Source organism: Scyliorhinus torazame, chromosome 29 (genome assembly GCF_047496885.1).
Source record: "Scyliorhinus torazame isolate Kashiwa2021f chromosome 29, sScyTor2.1, whole genome shotgun sequence".
NCBI classification, from domain to species: Eukaryota; Metazoa; Chordata; class Chondrichthyes; order Carcharhiniformes; family Scyliorhinidae; genus Scyliorhinus; species Scyliorhinus torazame.
Genome location: NC_092735.1, coordinates 7261361 through 7285790, shown reverse-complemented (window position 1 = coordinate 7285790; position 24430 = coordinate 7261361). Strand labels below are relative to the sequence as shown.

Sequence of the window (24430 nt, the reverse complement as noted above, 5' to 3'; positions counted from 1 at the left end):
AATGAAGTTACTGTGAAAAGCCCCTAGTCGCCACATTCCGGCGCCTGTTCGGGGAGGCTGGTACGGGAGGCTGGTACCCCTTGTTAAATAAGGGTGTAATATTTATGATTTTTCCAGTTCTATCTTTGAGTCATAAGATTTGAATTTTTTTTTTCCTTTAAGAATTTACAGTATCCAATTGTTTTTTTCCAATTAAGGGACAATTTAGCGTGGCCAATCCACCTACCCTGCACATCTTTGGGATGTGGGGGTGAAACCCACGCAGACACGGGGAGAATGTGCAAACTCCACACGGACAGTGACCCAGAGCCGGGATCGAATCCGGGTTTTCAGCGCCGTGAGGCAGCAGTGCTAACCACTGCGCCACCCTGCTGCCCGGTAAGATTTGAAAATAATGCCCAGATTCCACTCTCACTTCCCTTCGATCCATGCATTGCATCTCTGGCCTTATCCACTTTGCGAACAGTGGCAGCACGGTGGTGCAGTGGTTAGCACTGCTGCCTCACAGCGCCGAGGCCCCAGGTTCGATCCCGGCCCCGGGTCACTGTCCGTGTGGAGTTTGCACATTCTCCCCGTGCTTACGTGGGTTTTGCCCCCACAAATGTGCAGGTTAGGTGTATTGTCCACGCTAAATTGCCCCTTAATTGGACGAAATGAATTTGGTGCACTAAAATGTATATAAAACAGCTAAGGGCAGCATGGCGGCACAGGGAGAAGGTGCAGACTCCGCACAGACAGTGACCCAAGCCGGGAATCGAACCCGGGACCCTGGCGCTGTGAGGCCACAGTGCTAACCACTGTGTTGCACCACTCCCCTCCTTTTATACCTCATTCTAGTTATTCTGGAGAGCCTTATATTATGCACCTGACGTGTGTCCTAATCACATCTGACCCCAAATTCAAAGTGAAATAAAACAAGATTTTGATTTCCTTGAACGAGCCTAAAACCGAGAGGCAGCCAGGCAGGGAGGTGACGTCATGGCGTCCCCTGCATTCCAGCCGGCTCCCTGCAGGGGGCACTGTGATGGGGCGGGGCTCAGTGACGTCAAAGGGCGGGGATCCGTGACGCGAAGGGCGTTTCAGGAGGCAAGGGTGAAGTGACGAGGGGCGGGGCTGGGTGACGAGGGGCGGGGTGACGAGGGGCGGGGATCAGTGACGTTTCAGGGGGCGGGGCATTTCCCCCCGTGCGTCACCTGGCGCTGCCGCGCATGCGCAGGCTGCTGAGCACTAATTGGCCGGCCCCGGCAGACAAAATGGCGACGGCGATGGATGTGGACGCTCCGAGTTCCACCAACAGCGCCGGCGGCAAGAAGCGCTTCGAGGTTAAAAAGGTACCGCCCGGCCCCGACACCGCGGCCCCGGCACGGCTCAGCCCGGACACCCCGGCCCCGCTCAGCCCGTACACCGCGGCCCAGCCCCGGCCCCGCTCAGCCCGGACACCGCGGCCCAGCCCCGGCTCGGCTCAGCCCGGACACCGCGGCCCGGGGAACCCGCGGAATTAATCTTTCGCAGGTGTTAGAATCCGGTGGAGGTTAAAATGGAGACGGTGGGAGAGAGGGAAAAATATTTCAAACCAGGGGGATGCGGCCGCCCTGATTTCGGGGCCCTGACAGGGAGGAGTGTGAGGGGAGAATGGGGGGGGGGGAAGGAAGAGTGAGGGGAGAATGGGGGGGGGGGGAGGAAGAGTGAGGGGAGAATGGGGGGGGGGGGAAGGAAGAGTGAGGGGAGAATGGGGGGGGGGGGAAGGAAGAGTGAGGGGAGAATGGGGGGGGGGGAAGGAAGAGTGAGGGGAGAATGGGGGGGGGGGGAAGGAAGAGTGAGGGGAGAATTGGGGGGGGGGGAAGGAAGAGTGAGGGGAGAATGGGGGGGGGGAAGGAAGAGTGAGGGGAGAATGGGGGGGGGGGAAGGAAGAGTGAGGGGAGAATGGGGGGGGGGGAAAGGAAGAGTGAGGGGAGAATGGGGGGGGGGTGAGGGGAGAATGGGGGGGGGGTGAGGGGAGAATGGGTGAGGGGAGAATTGGGGGGGGGAAGAGTGAGGGGAGAATGGGGGGGGGGGAAGAGTGTGAGGGGAGAATGGGGGGGGAAGAGTGTGAGGGGAGAATGGGGGGGGAAGAGTGTGAGGGGAGAATGGGGGGGGAAGAGTGTGAGGGGAGAATGGGGGGGGGGAAGAGTGTGAGGGGAGAATGGGGGGGGGGGAGTGTGAGGGGAGAATGGGGGGGGGGGGAGAGTGTGAGGGGAGAATGGGGGGAAAGAGTGTGAGGGGAGAATGGGGGGAAAGAGTGTGAGGGGAGAATGGGGGGAAAGAGTGTGAGGGGAGAATGGGGGGAAAGAGTGTGAGGGGAGAATGGGGGGAAAGAGTGTGAGGGGAGAATGGGGGGAAAGAGTGTGAGGGGAGAATGGGGGGAAAGAGTGTGAGGGGAGAATGGGGGGAAAGAGTGTGAGGGGAGAATGGGGGGAAAGAGTGTGAGGGGAGAATGGGGGGAAAGAGTGTGAGGGGAGAATGGGGGGAAAGAGTGTGAGGGGAGAATGGGGGGAAAGAGTGTGAGGGGAGAATGGGGGGAAAGAGTGTGAGGGGAGAATGGGGGGAAAGAGTGTGAGGGGAGAATGGGGGGAAAGAGTGTGAGGGGAGAATGGGGGGAAAGAGTGTGAGGGGAGAATGGGGGGAAAGAGTGTGAGGGGAGAATGGGGGGAAAGAGTGTGAGGGGAGAATGGGGGGAAAGAGTGTGAGGGGAGAATGGGGGGAAAGAGTGTGAGGGGAGAATGGGGGGAAAGAGTGTGAGGGGAGAATGGGGGGGAAAGAGTGTGAGGGGAGAATGGGGGGGAAAGAGTGTGAGGGGAGAATGGGGGGGGAAAGAGTGTGAGGGGAGAATGGGGGGGGGGAGAAGAGTGAGGGGAGAGCAGGATGCCCCGGGAATGCGGGTGGATTTGGGCGGGATGCCCTGGGAATGGGGGGGGGGAGCGGACAGTGGAGGGGTGACGGCTGTTATATGTTCCATTGAACAAAGAACCATACAGCACAGGAAAAGGCCCTTCACCATTTTAACACTTGGGGAATTATAACAATAATATAATTATGTTATATTAACACTACCCCAGGGGCCAGCACAAACCCAGCAGCCTAATAACACTGAATAGACAATGTTTATGCCTTGTAGATCAACATATAATACGTGACAAAAACATTATTTTCAAAGCACCTTGTTGGAAAAAATATATATTATTTTATGTGCTCAGCAGTTCAGAAATGTTGGCCTGGAAACTATGGAAGTGGAGTTTGAGGTCTTGAGGTGCCTGATGTTGGACTTGCAGGTTGTTCCCCTGAGCCAGAATAGCTGGTTTGGTTCAAATGGGCTGTGATTCAGCCATGATCGCATCACTGTCACGTTCATGGCCTAAAGCCAGGCTTTGTGAGGAAGGTGCAATGCATCTGAACCGGCCTAAAGCGTAACATGCAGCAGTTACTGGCCACTGCGCTTTTGGCCAAGCTCTCCTGTTTCCCAGTGGTGGAAGTGGCCCGGGCAGAGTCCTGCCATGAGCAGGGGAGGCCATCACTGATGGCAATAAACAGTTGGTGAGATACACTGCCTTGAATTATACACGAGGGAAAACACTCATTGAGGAAGCTCTAAACATCATAGCCTGTCTGTCATGGAAGAGCTGATGGATCCCACTTGGAGGAGCTTAACAGGGCAGCACGGTAGCATTGTGGACAGCACAATTGCTTCACAGCTCCAGGGTCCCAGGTTCGATTCCGGCTTGGGTCACTGTCTGTGCGGAGTCTGCACTTCCTCCCCGTGTGTGCGTGGGTTTCCTCCGGGTGCTCCGGTTTCCTCCCACAGTCCAAAGATGTGCAGGTTAGGTGGATTGGCCATGATAAATTGCCCTTAGTGTCCAAAATTGCCCTTAGTGTTGGGTGGGGTTACTGGGTTATGGGGATCGGGTGGAGGTGTGGACCTTGGGTAGGGTGCTCTTTCCAAGAGCCGGTGTAGACTCGATGGGCCGAATGGCCTACTTCTGCACTGTAAATTCTATGAAACAAAGTTATTGACTCGTTTGGCTGATGCTGTGCCATCTGATGGGGAAACTGGCAGTCTTGTAGCATCTGCACAGACACCTCTGCTGGGGGGAGGGCCATTACACCAGGATATGTGCGGTGTAAAGATTATGGCTCCGTCTAAAAATGTCCGCAATCACCAGCAATCTGTCACTTGATACCAAAATCAACTTGTTCATTCTGTAGCTGTTATGTCCAAGCCTAGTTGGAGTGTGTGAAACAACAGCAGCTTGCCTGCATCATCAGTGCCCTCTCCTACAGTGCTGAGGCCAGAGCAGTACATGTTATACAATACGAAGTCTTACAACACCAGGTTAAAGTCCAACAGGTTTGTTTCGATGTCACTAGCTTTCGGAGCGCTGCTCCTTCCTCAGGTGAATGAAGAGGTCTGTTCCAGAAACACATATATAGACAAATTCAAAGATGCCAAACAATGCTAGGAATGCGAGCATTAGTAGGTGATTAAATCTTTACAGATCCAGAGATGGTTTTTAAAGAGGTGTGAATTGTATCAAGCCAGGACAGTTGGTAGGATTTTGCAGGCCAGATGGTGGGGGATGAATGTAATGTGACATGAATCCCAGGTCCCGGTTGAGGCCGCACTCGTGTGCGGAACTTGGCTATAAGTTTCTGCTCGGCGATTCTGCGTTGTCGCGGGTCCTGAAGGCCGCCTTGGAGAACGCTTACCCGGAGATCAGAGGCTGAATGCCCTTGACTGCTGAAGTGTTCCCTGACTGGAAGGGAACATTCCTGCCATTTTTTCCTTTGGACCCACGGCGAAGAATCACTGAAACGACTACACGATGACATTAATAAGTTCCATCCAACCATCAGACTCACCATGGACTACTCTCCAAAATCAGTTGCATTCTTGGACACACTCGTCTCCATCAAGGACGGTCACCTCAGCACTTCTCTTTACCGCAAACCCACGGATAACCTCATGATGCTCCACTTCTCCAGCTTCCATCCTAAACACATTAAAGAAGCCATCCCCTATGGACAAGCGCTCCGTATACACAGGATCTGCTCAGACGAGGAGGAGCGTAACAGACATCTACAGACGTTGAAAGATGCCCTCGTACGAACGGGATATGGCACTCGACTCATCGATCGACAGTTCCAACGCGCCACAGCGAAAAACCGGACCGACCTCCTCAGAAGACAAACATGGGACACAACCGACAGAATACCCTTCGTCGTCCAGTACTTCCCCGGAGCGGAGAAACTACGTCATCTTCACAGCCTACAACACGTCATTGATGACGATGAACATCTTGCCAAGGTCATCCCCACACCCCCACTACTTGCCTTCAAACAACCGCGCAACCTCAAACGAACCATTGTTTGCAGCAAACTACCCAGTCTTCAGAACAGTGACCACGACACCACACTACCCTGTCATGGCAATCTCTGCAAGACGTGCCAGATCATCGACATGGATACCACTATTACACGTGAGAACACCACCCACCAGGTACGCGGTACATACTCGTGCGACTCGGCCAACGTTGTCTACCTCATACGCTGCAGGAAAGGATGTCCCGAAGTGTCGTACATTGGCGAGACCATGCAGACGCTGCGACAACGAATGAACGGACATCGCGCAACAATCACCAGGCAGGAATGTTCCCTTCCAGTCGGGGAACACTTCAGCAGTCAAGGGCATTCAGCCTCTGATCTCCGGGTAAGCGTTCTCCAAGGCGGCCTTCAGGACCCGCGACAACGCAGAATCGCCGAGCAGAAACTTATAGCCAAGTTCCGCACACATGAGTGCGGCCTCAACCGGGACCTGGGATTCATGTCACATTACATTCATCCCCCACCATCTGGCATGCAAAATCCTACCAACTGTCCTGGCTTGATACAATTCACACCTTTAAAAAACATCTCTGGATCTGTAAAGATTTAATCACCTACTAATGCTCGCATTCCTAGCATTGTTTGGCATCTTTGAATTTGTCTATATATGTGTTTCTGGAACAGACCTCTTCATTCACCTGAGGAAGGAGCAGCGCTCCGAAAGCTAGTGACATCGAAACAAACCTGTTGGACTTTAACCTGGTGTTGTAAGACTTCGTACTGTGCTCACCCCAGTCCAACGCCGGCATCTCCACATCATGTTATACAAGATCAAGTGCTGAACAATTTCCGCCTTCGCTACTTCAGACATCTCTTGGCCGGGTGAGGTCACCAACTCAAGTCCCGGGAGGTTCTAATTCCATCAGCTTATTTCTAAACCAACAGTTTCTGAGCTGGCTTGATCACGTTCATCGGATGGATGGTGGCCAGAAACACACAGACCTTCTCTACGATAAACTGGCTAATGGGTAGGTTTAGGGAGGAAACTCTAGAGCTTATAGCCTGCTCTGACTGAAGGCACAGGGTTGTCGGTCTGGAGGTGGAGGCGAGGCCATGGTGAGATTTAAACGTGAGAATTTTAAAATGGAGGCATTGTCAGTCCAGGAGCCGATGTAGATCTGTGATGGGTACAAGGGACTTGGTGAAAATTAAGGTGGGAGGCAACAGAGGTTTGATAAGCTCAGATTTATGGGTGATTCAAGATATGCAAGTCAAAGGCATTCTCAATCATACAGTACTCCGGTCAGCATCCACCTTGGATTCTGTGTTCCATTTTGTTTGACTTGAGATTTATTACAAGGATTGGAGGCTGTGCAGGAAAGACCAGAAACTGTGTCGTGGGAGAAAGAGAGCGCGGAAATGTGAGGGGAGCAAAAGCTAAAGGAGCCTCTACCTTTACTGCTTCAAGTGAAGGTGATCAAGATTATTTATGGTACAAAAAAGATAAATCTGGAAATGTATTCTAAATTTAAGCGAGTGTTAAAAGGTAAATTTAAATCTGGTGTCCAGTAGCTCCTCTCATGATGATCAGCACATGGAATTTCCACTCCCAGTTGGAGCAATGGATAAGATGAGATTTGAATAGGATGGGAATAATCAGTGCAGGCTTGGAGGGACGAAGGGCCTGTGCTGTACGTTTCTTTGTTCAATGAAGGTGAAATCCAGTTAATTGTTTGTGAACCGTTTGAAAGCAGTGAGGGAGCTTTCAGAGTGGAAGAGCTGAGAGGTGCCAAAGCAGAACCTTCACCGGGTAATGATCTCGAGTCTGTTTCTTTGTGAATTGAGTTTAATGATGTAACTTTAATGAAAATCTCTCCCTGCCAGCAGTTGTTTCTAAGTGTGGTTTGTAACCCTGTGTTGTGTTTCCAGTGGAATGCAGTCGCCCTGTGGGCCTGGGACATTGTGGTAGATAACTGCGCCATCTGCCGAAATCACATCATGGACCTATGTGAGTATCTGCTGTAGCCACCTGTACGTTATCAAACCAAGGAGTGTGCGCTCTGGAGCCGTCCTGAGTTGGCTTCAATCAACAGGTTTCCCCGTGCAGGAGATTCCAGTAGTCTCAATTTTTTTACAGGGAGGTGGAGAATCCGTCAGACTACAGATCAAATCATGAACTCAAACTCATTTTCAAAGATGGGTTGATCTCGATGTTGAAAGTCTCAATTATCCCAGGATCTATGATTTTTTTTTAACAAGAGGGAGAGATCCAGATTTCCACCAGTCTCCGTGTAGCAAGAAAGTGCTTACTGATTTCACTCAACTTGTCCGTTCTGAATATTCGATTATGGCCCCCTCGTTTTGTGTTTTTCCCATCACGGTAAATGCGCAATCGAATCCTTTTCACAGTTTGGACACTTTTTCTCTACTTGAAGGAAGTGAAGTTAATCTGGTTCTGCCCCCTTTCTGTGGGCGCTGGAAGGTTTTACTGTCTCCCTCGCTGTCCTGAGAAGGGGGTAGCATGGTGGTTAGCACAATTTCTTCACGGCTCCAGGGTCCCAGGTTCGATTCCCGGCTTGGTTCACTGTCTGTGTGGAGTCTGCACGTTCTCCCCATGTGTGCTCCAGTTTCCTCCCACAGTCCAAAGATGTGCAGGTTAGGTGGATTGGCCATGCTAAATTGCCCTTGGTGTCCAGAATTGCCCTTAGTGTTCAGTCGGGTTACTGGGTTATGGCGATAGGGTAGAGGTGTGGGCTTGGGTAGGGTGCTCTTTCAAAGAGCCGGTGCAGACTCGATGGGCCGAATGGCCGCTTTCACTGTAAATTCTATGATTCTTCAGTTTGATATAGCTGGTAGATGACTTCAAGCACTGGGGTATAGATGACCAGGTTTACTTCGTTGAAGGATATTAGTCCCTGGCATTTCTTAGTCACCTCTCTCCAGATGTGGCTCTGTGTCATACGTTATTCTATAATTCACCTGATTCTATATGATTCACCTGAGGAAGGAGCCGCGCTCCGCAAGCTAATGATTTGAACCAAACCTGTTGGACTTTAACCTGGTATTGTAAGACTTCTTACTGTGCCCACCCCAGTCCAACGCTGGCATCTCCACATCTTTATTCTATAATGTAGCATCCAGGGGCATTTTATTATGTTCAAGTTGCCTTGCTGTGGTTTGAACCTCTGCTTGCAGGATTATTAATCCAGTCTTTTTGAATTACTGGTCCAATAACATAACTGCAGTACAGCAACCTAGTGGTATATATGTGGAAAAATAATGAGCTTAAGACACATGTACTGACCATTGCTGTACCGTTTAAATGGCTCATAAAATGTTCTGGTACCAGTGGGTCACTTCTTGGCCAGATCTCCTGTCGGAATCCAGTTAATTAAATCTGGAATAAAATGGTAGTGTCGCTAATCACGATCGTGAAACCTCTGATTTCGGAGCTCTGATATCCAGGTGGCAAAGTGGGAAATTCTCCCTCGTTTCCTTTCCGCGAGAACGAGGGGGAAATGAACCCAGTCAATCGGCTGCCCTCTGGCGTTAGTAATGTGATGTTTCCTTTGGCTGCACAAAAGCAGATGGCTGTTGGGAGGTCATTGATCTTAGCCCCAGGACGTTGCTGCAGGGGTTTCTCCAGGCAGTATCCTGAACCCAGCCATGCTTCATCAATGATCTTCCCTCTTGTTATAAGGCCAGGCGTGGAGTGTCCGCTGTTGATGGACAGTGTGAAGCAGGTCCTGCCCACATTGAGCAGAACCTGAGCAGCAACCTTCCTAATGGTACTGCAGCAGAACAAAGAAATGTACAGCACAGGAACAGGCCCTTCGGCCCTCCAAGCCCGTGCTGACCATGCTGCCCGACTAAACTACAATCTTCTACACTTCCTGGTCCATATCCCTCTATTCCCATCCTATTCATGTATTTGTCAAGATGCCCCTTAAATGTCACTGTCGTCCCTGCTTCCACCACCTCCTCCGGCAGCGAGTTCCAGGCACCCACTACCCTCTGTGTAAAAAAAATCTTGCCTCGTACATCTCCTCTAAACCTTGCCCCTCTCACCTTAAACCTATGCCCCCTAGTAATTGACCCCTCTACCCTGGGGAAAAGCCTCGACTATCCACTCTGTCTATGCCCCTCATAATTTTGTAGACCTCTATCAGGTCTCCCCTCAACCTCCGTCGTTCCAGTGAGAACAAACCGAGTTCATTCAACCGCTCCTCATAGCTAATGCCCTCCATACCAGGCAACATTCTGGTAAATCTCTTCTGCGCCCTCTCTAAAGCCTCCACATCCTTCTGGTAGTGTGGCGACCAGAATTGAACACTATACTCCAAGTGTGGCCTAACTAAGGTTCTATACAGCTGCAACATGACTTGCCAATTCTTATACTCGGTGCCCCGCCCAATGAAGGCAAGCTTGCCGTATGCCTTCTTGACTACCTTCTCCACCTGTGTTGCCCCTTTCAGTGACCTGTGGACCTGTACTCCTAGATCTCTCTGACTTTCAATACTCTTGAGGGTTCTACCATTCACTGTATATTCCCTACCTGCATTAGACCTTCCAAAATGCATTACCTCACATTTGTCCGGATTAAACTCCATCTGCCATCTCTCCGCCCAAGTCTCCAAACAATCTAAATCCTGCTGTCCTCTGACAGTCCTCATCGCTATCCGCAATTCCACCAACCTTTGTGTCATCTGCAAACTTACTAATCAGACCAATTACATTTTCCTCCAAATCGTTTATATATACTACAAACAGCAAAGGTCCCAGCACTGATCCCTGCGGAACACCACTGGTCACAGCCCTCCAATTAGAAAAGCATCCTTCCATTGCTACTCTGCCTTCTATGACCTAGCCAGTTCTGTATCCACCTTGCCAGCTCACCCCTGATCCCGTGTGACTTCACCTTTTGTACTAGTCTACCATGAGGGACCTTGTCAAAGGCCTGACTGAAGTCCTTATAGACAACATCCACTGCCCTACCTGCATCAATCATCTTTGTGACCTCCTCGAAAAACTCTATCAAGTTAGTGAGACACGACCTCCCCTTCACAAAACCATGCTGCCTCTCACTAATACGTCCATTTGCTTCCAAATGGGAGTAGATCCTGTCTCGAAGAATTCTCTCCAGTAATTTCCCAACCACTGAAGTAAGGCTCACCGGCCTGTAGTTCCCTGGATTATCCTTGCTACCCTTCTTAAACAGAGGAACAACATTGGCTATTCTCCAGTCCTCCGGGACATCACCTGAAGACAGTGAGGATCCAAAGATTTCTGTCAAGGCCTCAGCAATTTCCTCTCCAGCCTCCTTCAGTATTCTGGGTAGATCCCATCAGGCCCTGGGGACTTATCTACCTTAATATTTTTTAAGACGCCCAACACCTCGTCTTTTTGGATCTCAATGTGACCCAGGCTATCTACATACCCTTTTCCAGACTCAACATCTACCAATTCCTTCTCTTTGGTGAATACTGATGCAAAGTATTCATTTAGAACCTCGCCCATTTCCTCTGGCTCCACACATAGATTCCCTTGCCTATCCTTCAGAGGGCCAACCCTTTCCCTGGCTACCCTCTTGCTTTTTATGTACGTGTAAAAAGCCTTGGGATTTTCCTTAACCCTATTTGCCAATGACTTTTCGTGACCCCTTCTAGCCCTCCTGACTCCTTGCTTAAGTTCCTTCCTACTTTCCTTATATTCCACACAGGCATCGTCTGTTCCCAGCCTTTTAGCCCTGACAAATGCCTCCTTTTTCTTTTTGACGAGGCCTACAATATCTCTCGTTATCCAAGGTTCCCGAAAATTGCCGTATTTATCCTTTCTCCTCACAGGAACATGCCAGTCCTGAATTCCTTTCAACTGACACTTGAAAGCCTCCCACATGTCAGATGTTGATTTGCCCTCAAACATCCGCCCCCAATCTAGGTTCTTCAGTTCCCGCCTAATATTGTTATAATTAGTCTTCCCCCAATTTAGCACATTCATCCTAGGACCACTCTTATCCTTGTCCACCAGCACTTTAAAACTTACTGAATTGTGGTCACTGTTCCCAAAATGCTCCCCTACTGAAACTTCTACCACCTGGCCGGGCTCATTCCCCAGTACCAGGTCCAGTACCGCCCCTTCCCTAGTTGGACTGTCTACATATTGTTTTAAGAAGCCCTCCTGGATGCTCCTTACAAACTCTGCCCCGTCTAAGCCCCTGCCACTAAGTGAGTCCCAGTCAATATTGGGGAAGTTGAAGTCTCCCATCACCAAAACCCTGTTGTTTTTACTCTTTTCCAAAATCTGTCTACCTATCTGCTCCTCTATCTCCCGCTAGCTGTTGGGAGGCCTGTAGTAAACCCCCAACATTGTGACTGCACCCTTCTTATTCCTGATCTCTCACCCATATAGCCTCACTGCCCTCTGAGGTGTCCTCCCGTAGTACAGCTGTGATATTCTCCCTAACCAGTAGCGCAACTCCGCCACCCCTTTTACATCCCCCTCTATCCCGCCTGAAACATCTAAATCCTAGAACGTTTTGCTGCCAATCCTGCCCTTCCCTCAACCAGGTCTCTGTAATGGCAACAACATCATAGTTCCAAGTACTAATCCAAGCCTAAGTTCATCTGCCTTACCCGTAATACTTCTTGCATTAAAACATATGCACTTCAGGCCACCAGACCCGCTGTGTTCAGCAACTTCTCCCTGTCTGCTCTGCCTCAGAACCCCACTGTCCCTATTCCCTAGTTCTCCCTCAATGCTCTCACCTTCTGACCTATTGCTCCCGTGCCCACCCCCCTGCCATACTAGTTTAAACCCTCCCGTGTGACACCAGCAAACCTTGCGGCCAGGTTATTTATGCCTCTCCAGTTTAGATGCAACCCGTCCTTATATAGGTCACACCTGCCCCGGAAGAGCTCCCAGTGGTCCAGATAACGGAAACCCTCCCTCCTACACCAGATGTTTAGCCACGTGTTTAGCTGCTCTATCTTCCTATTTCTAGCCTCACTGGCACGTGGCACAGGGAGTAATCCTGAGATTACAACCCTAGAGGTCCTGTCTTTTAACTTTCTGCCTAGCTCCCTGAACCAGGACCTCATGCCCCTTCCTGCCTATGTCGTTAGTACCAATATGTACAACGACCTCTGCCTGTTTGCCCTCCCCCTTCAGGATGCCCTCTACCCGTTCGGAGACATCCTGGACACTGGCACCAGGGAGGCAACATACCATCCTGGAGTCTCTTTCACGTCCACAGAAGCGCCTATCTGTGCCCCTGACTATAGAGTCCCCTATTACTATTGCTCTTCTGCGCTTTGACCCTCCCTTCTGAACATCAGAGCCAGCCGTGGTGCCACTGCTCTGGCTGCTGCTGTTTTCCCCTGATAGGCTATGCCCCCCGACAGTATCCAAAGGAGTATACCTGTTCGAGAGGGAGACAACCACAGGGGATTCCTGCACTGACTGCCTGCCCTTTCTGGTGGTCACCCATTTCTCAATGGGTGAGGTTCACCACATTGCACTGGTTCAAAAAGTACTCTCAAATATTTGTTTAACCAAGATTTGTTCGACCATTGGGCCGGTAACGCTCACATTTAGATATTGAATAATATGTAACACTGCTTCCTTTTGAGCAGATCAGACAGATATGGTCTGGAATTCTCACGGTTCACTGGAATCCTACAATGACACAATTGCCCCTTTGTGAATTATTGCTGGGTACACTGGTGGTGATATTTAAAATATTTATGGTGCTTGGAATCTGCCCGAATGTGGGACTGAAATCGGAGACTGAATTTGTTCTACGCAGTCCCAGATTGCGGTTCCTTTGTGCAATGCCAGTGCACACACTTGTCCTAGTTTAATTCAAGTTTATCTCTGGATTCTGACAAACACAATAAGTAATGTGTTTTTTTTCTCTGCAGGTATAGAATGTCAGGCAAACCAAGCTTCCGCAACTTCAGAGGAATGCACTGTCGCATGGGGGGTGTGTAATGTAAGTCTTCAGTGTCTTTGTTGCTTTAGCTTATGGCCTTGGGAAGGAGATTGGGATGCTGTTGAATGCAAGAACCTGGGCTGCATTGGTGCTCCTGTGCTGAGAGAATGCTGCAGTGTCGGGGGTGCTTTTTGTTGATGAATGAACAGCTAAACTGAGGTCCCCTGTACTCCCGCAAGTGGATGGAAAGTGTCCCACAGCACCAATCATCGGTTCCCTAAGTGCCGTGGCCAACATTTTTCTGATGAGCAATATTGCCAAAAGGTGCTGTGCATGAGATCTCACTGCACAAATTGGCTGTCGCATTTCCCTGTGACTACAGTTTAATTAGCTGTGAAGCACTCTGGGGTGTAGAATGATGCAGATGCATTTTCTGTTTTTATTTGAGGTTTACAGCATCCACAATATTTTGTTTTGTTGATGTTGCCTGCACTGACGTCCTGTTCTACATTTGTTAGTGTCTGACTGAGGGCGGCACAGTGGTTAGCACCCGTGTTCAATTCCGGCCTCGGGTCACTCTCTGTGCGGAGTCTGCACGTTCTCCCTGTGTCTGCGTGGGTTTCCTCCCACAGTCCAAAGATGTGCAGGTTAGATGGATTGGCTGTGATAAATTGCCCCTTACTGTGCAAGGATGTGCGGGTCGGTGGGGTTACGGGGATAGGGCGGGGAGTGGGCCTAGGTAGGGTGTTCTTTCAGAGGAACGGTGCAGACTCGATAGGCCGAATGGCCTCCTGCACTGTATGAATTCTAATTCTATACCTCGTGTCACTGGCCCCAGCCCCTCCATTCCAACTGAACAGCAGCACCTGGAAAGTGGGTGGACTGTCGATAAGTCTTCCTTGTGATGAAAGATACTGTGTGTGCATGTGTCCACAGACTGGTGACGTCTAACCCCTGCCTCTCTCCTGTGCCTCTGATTACAGCATGCTTTCCATTTCCACTGCATTTCACGTTGGCTGAAGACTAGACAAGTTTGCCCTCTGGACAACCGGGAGTGGGAATTCCAGAAGTAAGTGGGGGTGTTTTCTTGGGGGTTCGGCTCCGGTCCGGGGGGGTGGTGCCGGGCTGGGAGGTGCAGTGTGTGGAGGGGGCTATTGGTCGGGGTTCGGAGTCCCGTGCGGGGAATCCCAGTAGGGGATGGGGAATACCGTGGATGGTGGTTAGTCGGGACAATGGGGGTAATCAGCTGGGGGCCAGGGTTGTGGGGGGGGTGGGGGAGGTGCGTGACGAGTCCTGTGGGGGTGGCAGGTTTGGCTTTTTACGATAGTTACTCAGAAGTTACAGCCCCACGTTTTTTGTGGTACGTTTACTCGCCCAGCGCTGTGTCCCCGTCACTGTTTGGGCTGTAATCAGCCCAGTTCAAAGGGTTTATGATGCACTACAACCCCAATGTGATATTTTAATGGTGATTAGAGAGTTGCTGAAATGTTTTATTTTGAAAGACTTTGAGTAATATAAATGTGTGACTGAAAAATAATCTTTTTTGTTTCCTCAGGTATGGCCACTGAATGGAAGGAGCAGGAATCATTGTGCAGCCCTCCTGATGCTGTGTCTTCAGAATTCCACTCCCATCTGCTTCCCCTGTCTCATTAGCTCTAATTGCAGAGTGTTTATTCATATAGCAAAGACTTGACAAACTCCAGCCCCTTTTTATTAAAAAAATCCGTTTACTTTCTCCAGTTACAAGCGTTCCAGCTTATGTTAAAGTATCTGAAGACTCTGTATCGTAGTCAAAGGCCATTGCACACACCACCTGCAAACATTCTTGTTTTTTTGCTTCTCCGCGTCCGAGAGGGGAAAGGCTGAGGTTTTCATCGGCTCTTTTCTAATTTGTATTTTATTTAATAAACAATTGAGTTTAGCAGCCTAATTGAGTTTAGCTTATTTTCAAGAGGTGCAGTTATTCTCTTCCTCTGCACGGGTCAACTTGAGGTGGGAAACGGTGCTCTGCTCATTCCCAGGGTGTGGGTCAATGTGCGTCGGGTTGCATGGCTCCGCCTGCTGAGCCCAGCTGGCTTGGGGGGGGGGGGGGGGGGGGCATTAGCCAAGCTAGTGATTGCCCTTCATCCAGGATCAGCATCTGCAGTTGGTCATTGTCCATTCGGTGATTATTGCTGGGTGCTTACCGACTGGCCTGCTCCTGGCTCTGTTGCTCCTAAACTCCCTTTGCGGAACTTGCATGTGGCGATAAAACGGCAAAGAAAGGGATGGTTAGAAGACATGGCGGTGGGAATGATTGAAAGTCTGGAAAGAAAAACGAGAAGGTTGTTTAAAGGGAAGAAGCTGAGGGGTTAGAATCATAGAATGGTACAGCAAAGGGGGAGGCCATTCAGCCCATCGCATGTACTGGCAAGAGCAATCCAATTAATCCCACTTCCCTTCAATGGTTTCTGTTTGATAGGGGGAGATGATGGCGTGGTCGTGATGTCACTGGAATAGTTATCCAGAGGCCCAGGCTAATGCTCTGGGGACCTGGGTTCAAATCCCACCGTGGCAGCTGGTGAAAATTAATTTTAATAATTGAAAGGTAGTCTCAGAAGTGGTAGCCATTAAACTATCACTAATTGTCATAAAAACCATCTGATTCACTACTGTGTTCCCAAACCTGCCATTCTTACCTGGTCTGCATGCTGTGACTCCAGACCCGTGCCATATTGTTGACTCCTAACTGCCCTCTGAACTGCAGTTGGGGATTAAGGATGGGCAGCGTTGCCAGCGACGCTTGCATCCCATCAACGAATAAAATGTCATTCTCTTTTGAATGTTATGGCACGGTGGCACAGTGGTTAGCACTGCATCCTCACAGCGCCAGGGACCCGGGTTCAATGCCGACTTTGGTTGACTGTGCGGAGTCTGCACGTTCTCCCCGTGTCTGTCTGGGTTTTCTCCGGGTGCTCCGGTTTCCTTCCACAGTCCAAAGATGTGCAGGTTAGGTGGATTGCGGGGCAGGGGAATGGGGCTAGGTAAGGTGCTCTTCCAGACTTGATGGGCTGAATGCCCTCCAGATTCTGTTGCGGTTGAATTTGCGTGCACCATTTGTTCAGGCAATGCAATGGCAGATCACAACAACACAGTTAATTTATACAGTAAAAGCTTCCTCGCATCACCTCTGCTTGTGTATCCAATCACCTTAAATCCGCACTCTCTCATTACCCACCTTTCCACCACTGAGGATCAGCATTCCCCCTTCCTCTTATTAAACCACTTCATGATCTTGGAACACCTCAATCCAATCTCATCTTGGGCTTCAAGAGGATTCCCCTGCGACTGGGGTCACAGTTGACAAGGCTCTTGAGGCAATGAGGTTCAGGCAGGAGATTGCCAAGTCGAGGGGTCTGCAGGGGTCGCAAGTGCAGTGAGGGAGACGGGGATTCCTCGTGTGGGTGAGAAAGCTGGGTTACGGGTTCTGGTGGACTGTTCCAAACCGCTTAAAATCTGACACCTATCCACATCTATGTGCCCATGTCCAACCAACCTGACTTCACTCGGTATCGATTTCTTCTGTGCAAAGTACAGGAGCCCAATGAACAGACAGAATCTGTGGAGACTATCCAACTTCTTCTGCCACCTTTCCACAACAGTTTTCCCATCTTCACCAGATTTTCCATGCTTTCCCTCCCCCACAAACTATTTAAGAATATGGAGAGTCAATGGGGTACAATTCTAAAGGAGCGATCGGCTGCAGGAGACCCCAGGAGCCGAGGGACCTGGGTATTTGTGCGCATAAATCATTGAAGGTGGCAGGATGGGTTGAGTGGTCAATAAAGCAAACCGTATCCTGGGCTTGCTTAATGGGAGCACAGTACAAGAGCACAGGGGTGTCATGATAAACTTGTAAAAACAAATCTGAGTTTTGGCCTTAGCTGGAGTTCTGGGTGTCACTCTTTGGGAAAGATGCGAAGGTATTCGAGAAGAGCGCAGAAAAGATTCACGACAATGGATGCAGGGATGTGGAACTTCAGTTAGAATCATAGGGTCACCACACCTCACAGGTCACTCAGAGTCTGACAACCTGCATGCATCCAGGCATGGAAGAGGAGATAGAGAACCTAGTGGAGTGGTGTAATGACAACAATCTCTCCCTCAACGTCAGCAAAACTAAGGAGCTGGACATTGACTTCAGGAAGCAAAGTGTCGTACACACCCCCTGTCTGCATCAATGGTTCCAAGTGGATATGAAATTCCGAGGTGTGTACAATGTGTCCTGGTCCACCCACATCGACTCTACGTACCGTGCCTCTACATAGGAAGTTCGGCATGTCCACATTGACTCTTAAGAATTTTTAAAGATGCACCATAGAAAACATCCTATCTGGCTGCATCACAGCCTGGTATGGCAACTGCTCGGCCCAGGACCGTAAGAAACTGCAGAGAGTCGTGAACACAGCCCAGTCCATCACGCAAACCCGCCTCCCATCCATTGACTCTGTCTACACCTCCCGCTGCCTGGGGAAAGCGGGCAGCATAATCAAAGACCCCTTTCACCCAGGTTATTCTCTCTTCCACCGGGCAGGAGATACGAAAGTCTGAGAACATGCACTAACAGGTTCAAAAACAGCTTCTTCCCAGCTGTCACCAGGCTCCTGAATGACCCTCTTATGGACTCTTCACACATGTACGCTACTGAGTAGCACTACACTCCGTATTCTTCAGCCAATGTATTTTTTTAAAATAAATTTAATGTACCCAATTCATTTTTCACCAATTAAGGAGCAATTTAGCATGTTCAATCCACCTACCTTGCACATTCCGGCGCCTGTTCGGGGAGGCTGTTACGGGAATTGAACCGTGCTGCTGGCCTGCCTTGGTCTGCTTTCAAAGCCAGCGATTTAGCCCTGTGCTAAACAGCCCCAGATATTTATTGTATGTCCCATGTTTTTTCATGCACGGAATGATCTGTCTGGACTGTATGCAGAACTATACTTTTCACTGCACCTCAGTACACGTGACAATAAATCAAATCCATAGCCTGGAGCTATGGAAAGTGATGGTGGAGGCGCCAACATTCTTCCCATCCCATGTTTTGTCCTTCATTGCTAGAGGGATGGAGTTTAAGACTAGGGAGGTTATGCTGCAACTATATAAGATGTTAGTGAGGCCACACCTGGAGTATTGTGTTCAGTTTTGGTCTCATTACCTGAGAAGGGACGTACTGGCGCTGGAGGGTGTGCAGAGGAGATTCACTAGGTTAATCCCAGAGCTGAGGGGGTTGGATTACGAGGAGAGGTTGAGTAGACTGGGACTGGACTCGTTGGAATTTAGAAGGATGCGGGGGTATCTTATAGAAACGTATAAAATTATGAAGGGAATAGATAGGATAGATGCGGGCAGGTTGTTTCCACTGGCAGGTGAAAGCAGAACTAGGGGGCATAGCCTCAAAATAAGGGGAAGTCGATTTAGGAGGAACTTCTTCACCCAAAGGGTTGTGAATCTATGAAATTCCCTGCCCAGTGAAGCAGTTGAGGCTCCTTCATTAAATGTTTTCAAGATATGGGTAGCACGGTGGCGCAGTGGTTAGCACTGCTGCCCCATGGCACCGAGGTCCCAGGTTCGATCCTGGCCCCAGGTCACTGAATGTGTGGAGTTTGGACATTCTCCCCGTGTCTGCGTGGGTTTCACTCCCACAACCCAAAGATGTGCAGGGTAGGTGGATTGGCCACACTAAATTGCCCCTTAATTGGAAAATAATGAATTGGGAACTCTAAATTTATTTTTCAAAAATGTTTTCAAGATAAAGATAGATAGTTTTTTGAAGAATAACGGGATTAAGGGTTATGGTGTTCGGGCCGGAAAGTGGAGCTGAGTCCACAAAGATCAGCCATGATCTCATTGAATGGCGGAGCAGGCTCGAGGGGCCAGATGGCCGACTCCTGCTCCTAGTTCTTATGTTCTTAAGTCTGACCAGGAATCCCGCCTGTCACTGGTGTACTGCAGCAGCGATGGGTTGTGTCAACTCCCATACTACTGGAACTTCCTCCTGAACCAATGCTCCCCAATTGTTTCCATCCACAGATTGCTTAGGCAGAGCAAAAGACCCTGAGGACCAGCGACTGGTCCTACCGCACCTGCATTCGCTTGCCATCACACAAAAAAAATCAGCAGAATTGTTGGGATTGCAATAAATTTATGATATCTGCATTTTAAAATCGTACATCAGTAAATTATTAACTTGTCTGAAACAAGCATAGAAGTTTTTTAATAAACATTAATACTGCAAGACAACACATTTATTTGAAGCAGTTTTGTCATAAAATCACAATAATCCAAAACTATCTTACTATAGATTTTGTTTAATTAATATCGATGTTATAGTGTGATTTGGACAAGTTGAATGAGTGGGCAAATGAATGGTACATGCAGTTTAATTTGGATAAATGTGAGGTTATCCACTTCGGTAGCAATTGCTGAATGGTTCTAAATTGGGAGCGGGGAGTGTGCAGCGGGACCTGGGTGTCCTTGTGCACCAGTTGCTGAAGGTAAGCATGCAGGTGCAGCAGGCGGTAAAGAAGCAAATGGTATGTTGGCCTTCATTGCGTGAGGTTTCGAGTATAGAAGCAGGGATGTGTTGCTGCAATTATACAGGGCCTTGGTGAGGCCACACCTGGAGTATTGTGAGCAGTTGTGGTCTCCTTCTCTGAGGAAGGATGTTCTTGCTCTCGAGGGAGTGCAGCGAAGGTTTACTGAACTGCTTCCTGGGATATCGGGACTGACATACGAGGATCGTTGAATCGGTTAGTATTGTGCTCTCTGGAGTTCAGAAGAATGAGGGGGGGTCTCATAGAAACCTATGCAATTCTAACAGGACTGGACAGGGTAGATGCGGGAAGGATGTTCCCGATGGTGGGTGTGTCCAGAACCAGGGGTCACAGTCCGAGGATACAGGGTAGACCATTTAGGACAGAGATGAGGAGAAATTTCTTCACCCAGAGAGCGGTCAGCCTGTGGAATTCGTTACCACAGGAAGTCGTTGAGGCTAAAACATTACATGTTTTCAAGAAGCGTTTAGATATAGCACTTGGGGCGAAGGGGATTGAGGGATATGAAGGGGGGGGGGGGGGGGGGTGCGGGATTCGGCTATTGATTTGGATGATCAGCCATGATCATAATGAATGGTGGAGCAGGCTCGAAGGGCCGAATGGCCTCCTGCTATTTTCTATGTTTCTATTTTGCTTCTTGATTTGGTAACATGCAATGAGATTCAGAAAAAGGGAGAATTATAAAATGGGAGAATTACAGCAGTGAACTGGATTAAAACAGCCAAAACAGGGCAGCACGGTGGCGCAGTGGTTAGCACTGCGGCCTCACGGCGCCGAGGTCCCAGGTTCGATCCCGGCTCTGGGTCACTGTCCGTGTGGAGTTTGCACATTCTCCCCGTGTCTGCGTGGGTTTCACCCCCACAACCCAAAGATGTGCAGGGTAGGTGGATTGGCCGCGCTTAACTGCCCCTTAATTGGGAAAAGTGAATTGGGTACTCTAAATTTATTTTAAAAAACAGCCAAAATAAGCATATTGTCACCAGCACACATCCACTTTTTGAGTACCAAATGTCTTTGAAACTTGCTCTCACAAACCATAAACTGGTAGTATCCAATGATTCCCATCAACGTCCTTTACACCATTTACTAGCAATGGACTTGATTTGTCGGAAACAATGGATTTCCTGGGGGGCGGGGTGTGAGAGCCCATTAACTTTCAAAAATAAATTTGAACTCCCAATTATTAACTGAAAGAATTGCATCAAAATCTATTACGTTTTAAACAAAAATACTTTACTGTACAAGAGTTAAACAAAGCAAGTACAGGGCAGCACGGTGGCGCAATGGGTTAGCACTGCTGCCTCACGGCGTCAAGGTCCCAGGTTCGATCCCGGCTCTGGGTCATTGTCCATGTGGAGTTTGCACATTCTCCCTGTTTTGCGTGGGTTTCGTCCCCACAACCCAAAGATGTGCAACCTAGGTGGATTGGCCACGCTAAATTGCCCTTTAATTAAAAAAAACCAAAGCAAGTACTACTAACTTACAATATTTTGTAAAAACATTGATTTAAACCCCAACATTCCAACACAACATTCCTCATTCTACTTTCATTTCCACCCAAGGGCTCCCCTGTACTTAAGAAGATCTTACGGGTCCTTTCCCTTCTGCTGGAGCCAAATCAAGGTGTGCAACAGCTCTCAGGAATTCACTTTGATTCTCCTCAGTGTTTGCACTATTCTCCAAAGTATGAGCTGTGTTGGAATCTTTTCACGAGCACCTAGTGAAATGATCTTCCAACTCTCCTCAAGCACCTCACAATTGTACACCCCCTAGCTTAAGCATGGGCCTCAGTGTACTCTTCTTTGATGACTCCAACTCAGAGATACACCTGATTCCTATTAGCCTTCTGCTCCTGATCCACAGCTTCCGGCAGATTCTCTGTGTATTTTCCAAAGGGGCTCCACCTCCAGGCACAAACAGCCTGATTCAAAGCTGCTCCCAAGCTGACTAACATTTGGTGAGAAAACATAACAATTGTGGTATGTTTCAAAAAGGAATCCACCTTCCCTTACTGCAGCTCCGAGGACCCCCCTTTCCCTTCCCTCCCCTCCCCCAAATACAGCTTCCATATTGCGAATCAAATTCCAAATAACATCATAGAATGCCTCCAGTGTAGAAGGAAGCCATTCAGCCCATTGAGCCTCAACCAACTCATTGAGTCTCCACCAACAGTCCTAAAGAGCACCCTAAATTGGCCCACTCTCCAGCCCCCTCTGTAATCTCACCTAAGTGTCACATCTTTGGCCAATCCATCTAACCTGCACATCTCTGGACTGTGGGAGGAAACAGGAGCACCCGGAGGAAACCCACGCACACATGGGGAGAACGTGCAGACTCCGCAGTCACCCAAGGCCGGAATTGAACCCGGGTCCCTGGCACAGTGAGGTAGCAGTGCTAACCACTGTGCCGCCGTGCCACCCATCAGTCATTGTGTGGATGATGTCATCGGTACTCCAGAAACACTCACTGATACTGGAGAGAGGGAGGATCCAAATCCCTAAACAGCAACTGGATTCAATAAACCTGGAATGACATGGTAATCTCATTGATAATTGTGGAACAACCACATTCCACGTCCTGCCGAGGGGGAATCAGCCTCCCTTCCCAGGTCTGGCCGATACATGACTCCAAACTGCCCTCGGAACTGGCACTTAACAATAATCAGCTTCACACTGTCCTGGTGCCACGCAGACTGCAGTGGGTCAGGAAGGGAGCGGCTCACACCCTCTTGTCAACGGCAGACACAAATACCTGGGTCCCAAGAATAAATAAAAAACACAGGCAACTCCCAGGGCCTAGTACATGTGAATAAAACCTGCCCTTCCTTAATGACTGCCCTGCCTGCACACACTGTACACGTGGAGCTTGTGCTAATCTGAGGGAGCAAGTTAAACCCCTCTGCGCCTTCGCCCTGACAGGCGCTATGTAAATGCAAGTTTCCAGATTTGCTCAAATTCACTTTCCAATTTTTCCAGCTTCCCATTTCGCCTGAAATTCCTGGTTCCCACCCCATGGTTAATAGGGGGATGTCGGATGTGAGATTCCTGGTTTCCAAAAGCGGTTTCATTCCATTCAAAGTGCAAGACTTTTAAATATTAATAACACATAAAATAAATACAACTCTTGTTAAATCCCCACCAGGACCTGGTATTGCTGAACATTGAATCGACTGAAGCCAGTTTTCCCAGACTGGGAATTCCCCAAGCCCATCCCAGAGGGTGGATTTCGGTTTGGCTTCTGAAAACAACAAGGCTGTTCTGTGACGGGAAATACAGGGAATAACTTTCCCGAATGAGGGACAAAGTAGCTTCAATGTCCGTGTCCAATGTTGCAGCAACCAGCAGAATTCAATTCGGATTTGTCCTCACAAGGCCCACCTGCTTTGAGATTCTCTAACAATCCAGTCATTCTGCAAATTTGCAGCTTCTCACCTTCCCGCTCAGCCGCCTCCATCCTGATTCCCTCCCAAACCCTCACTACCCTCCCTCCCAAACCCTCACCCCTTATCCCTCCCAAACCCTCACTACCCTCCCGCCCAAACCCTCACCCCCCCGTCCCACCCAAACATTAGCTATGAGGAGTGGTTGAATAAACTCGGTTTGTTCTCACTGGAACGACGGAGGTTGAGGGGCGACCTGATAGAGGTCTACAAAATTATGAGGGGCATAGACAGAGTGGATAGTCAGAGGCTTTTCCCCAGGGTAGAGGGGTCAATTACTAGGGGGCATAGGTTTAAGGTGAGAGGGGCAAGGTTTAGAGTAGACGTACGAGGCAAGTTTTTTACACAGAGGGTAGTGGGTGCCTGGAACTCGCTACCGGAGGAGGTGGTGGAAGCAGGGACGATAGTGACATTTAAGGGGCATCTTGACAAATACATGAATAGGATGGGAATAGAGGGATATGGAACCAGGAAGTGTAGAAGATTGTAGTTTAGTCGGGCAGCATGGTCGGCACGGGCTTGGAGGGCCGAAGGGCCTGTTCCTGTGCTGTACATTTCTTTGTTCTTTGTACCCTCCCTCCCAAACCCTCACCTCCCTGTCCCTCCCAAACCCTCACTACCCTCCCACCCAAACCCTCACCCCCCTGTCCCACCCAAACCCTCACTACCCTCCCTCCCAAACCCTCACCCCCGTCCCACCCAAACCCTCACTACCCTCCCACCGTCCCTCCCAAACCCTCATCCTCCCCAAACCCTCACCCCCCTGTCCCACCCAAACCCTCACTACCCTCCCTCCCAAACCCTCACCCCCCTGTCCCACCCAAGCCCTCATTATCCTCTCCCAAACTCTCATTACCCTCCCTCCCTCTCAAATCCTCACGCCCCGCCCCTCCCAAACCCACACTCCCCTCCCCTCCCCTCCCTCTCCCTCCCAAACCCTCACCCCGCCCTTCCCCTCTCCCTCCCAAACCCTCACTCCCCTCCCTGCCCCTCCCAAACCCCTCCCCATCCCTCCCTCCCCTCCCAAACCTTCACTCCCCCTCTCAAACCCGCACTCCCCTCCCAAATCCTCACCCCCGCCGCCCCTCCCTCCCCGTCCCAAACCCTCCC

The 24430-nt window shown here is 49.7% G+C and overlaps 1 protein-coding gene across 1 annotated transcript; it reads left to right on the top strand.

The window, feature by feature from the left end:
- The first annotated feature begins 1180 nt into the window (after window positions 1–1180).
- Window positions 1181–15215, top strand: LOC140403836 (E3 ubiquitin-protein ligase RBX1-like). Its single transcript, XM_072492011.1, has 5 exons — window positions 1181–1331; window positions 7285–7363; window positions 13275–13345; window positions 14269–14354; window positions 14841–15215. Exons 1-5 carry the CDS (start codon window positions 1209–1211, stop codon window positions 14851–14853), a joined length of 372 nt encoding a protein of 123 aa, XP_072348112.1. The 5' UTR covers window positions 1181–1208; the 3' UTR covers window positions 14854–15215.
- The last annotated feature ends 9215 nt before the right edge of the window (window positions 15216–24430 follow it).

What these genes read in the sequence shown, in the direction of transcription:
- LOC140403836 (XM_072492011.1), top strand. Translation starts at nt 1,209, where the DNA reads ATGCGCAGGCTGCTGAGCACTAATTGGCCGGCCCCGGCAGACAAAATG. An exon ending in AAATCACATCATGGACCTAT is followed by an intron (nt 7,364 to 13,274) that starts GTGAGTATCTGC and finishes TTTTCTCTGCAG; the next exon opens with GTATAGAATGTCAGGCAAAC. An exon ending in TCGCATGGGGGGTGTGTAAT is followed by an intron (nt 13,346 to 14,268) that starts GTAAGTCTTCAG and finishes CTCTGATTACAG; the next exon opens with CATGCTTTCCATTTCCACTG.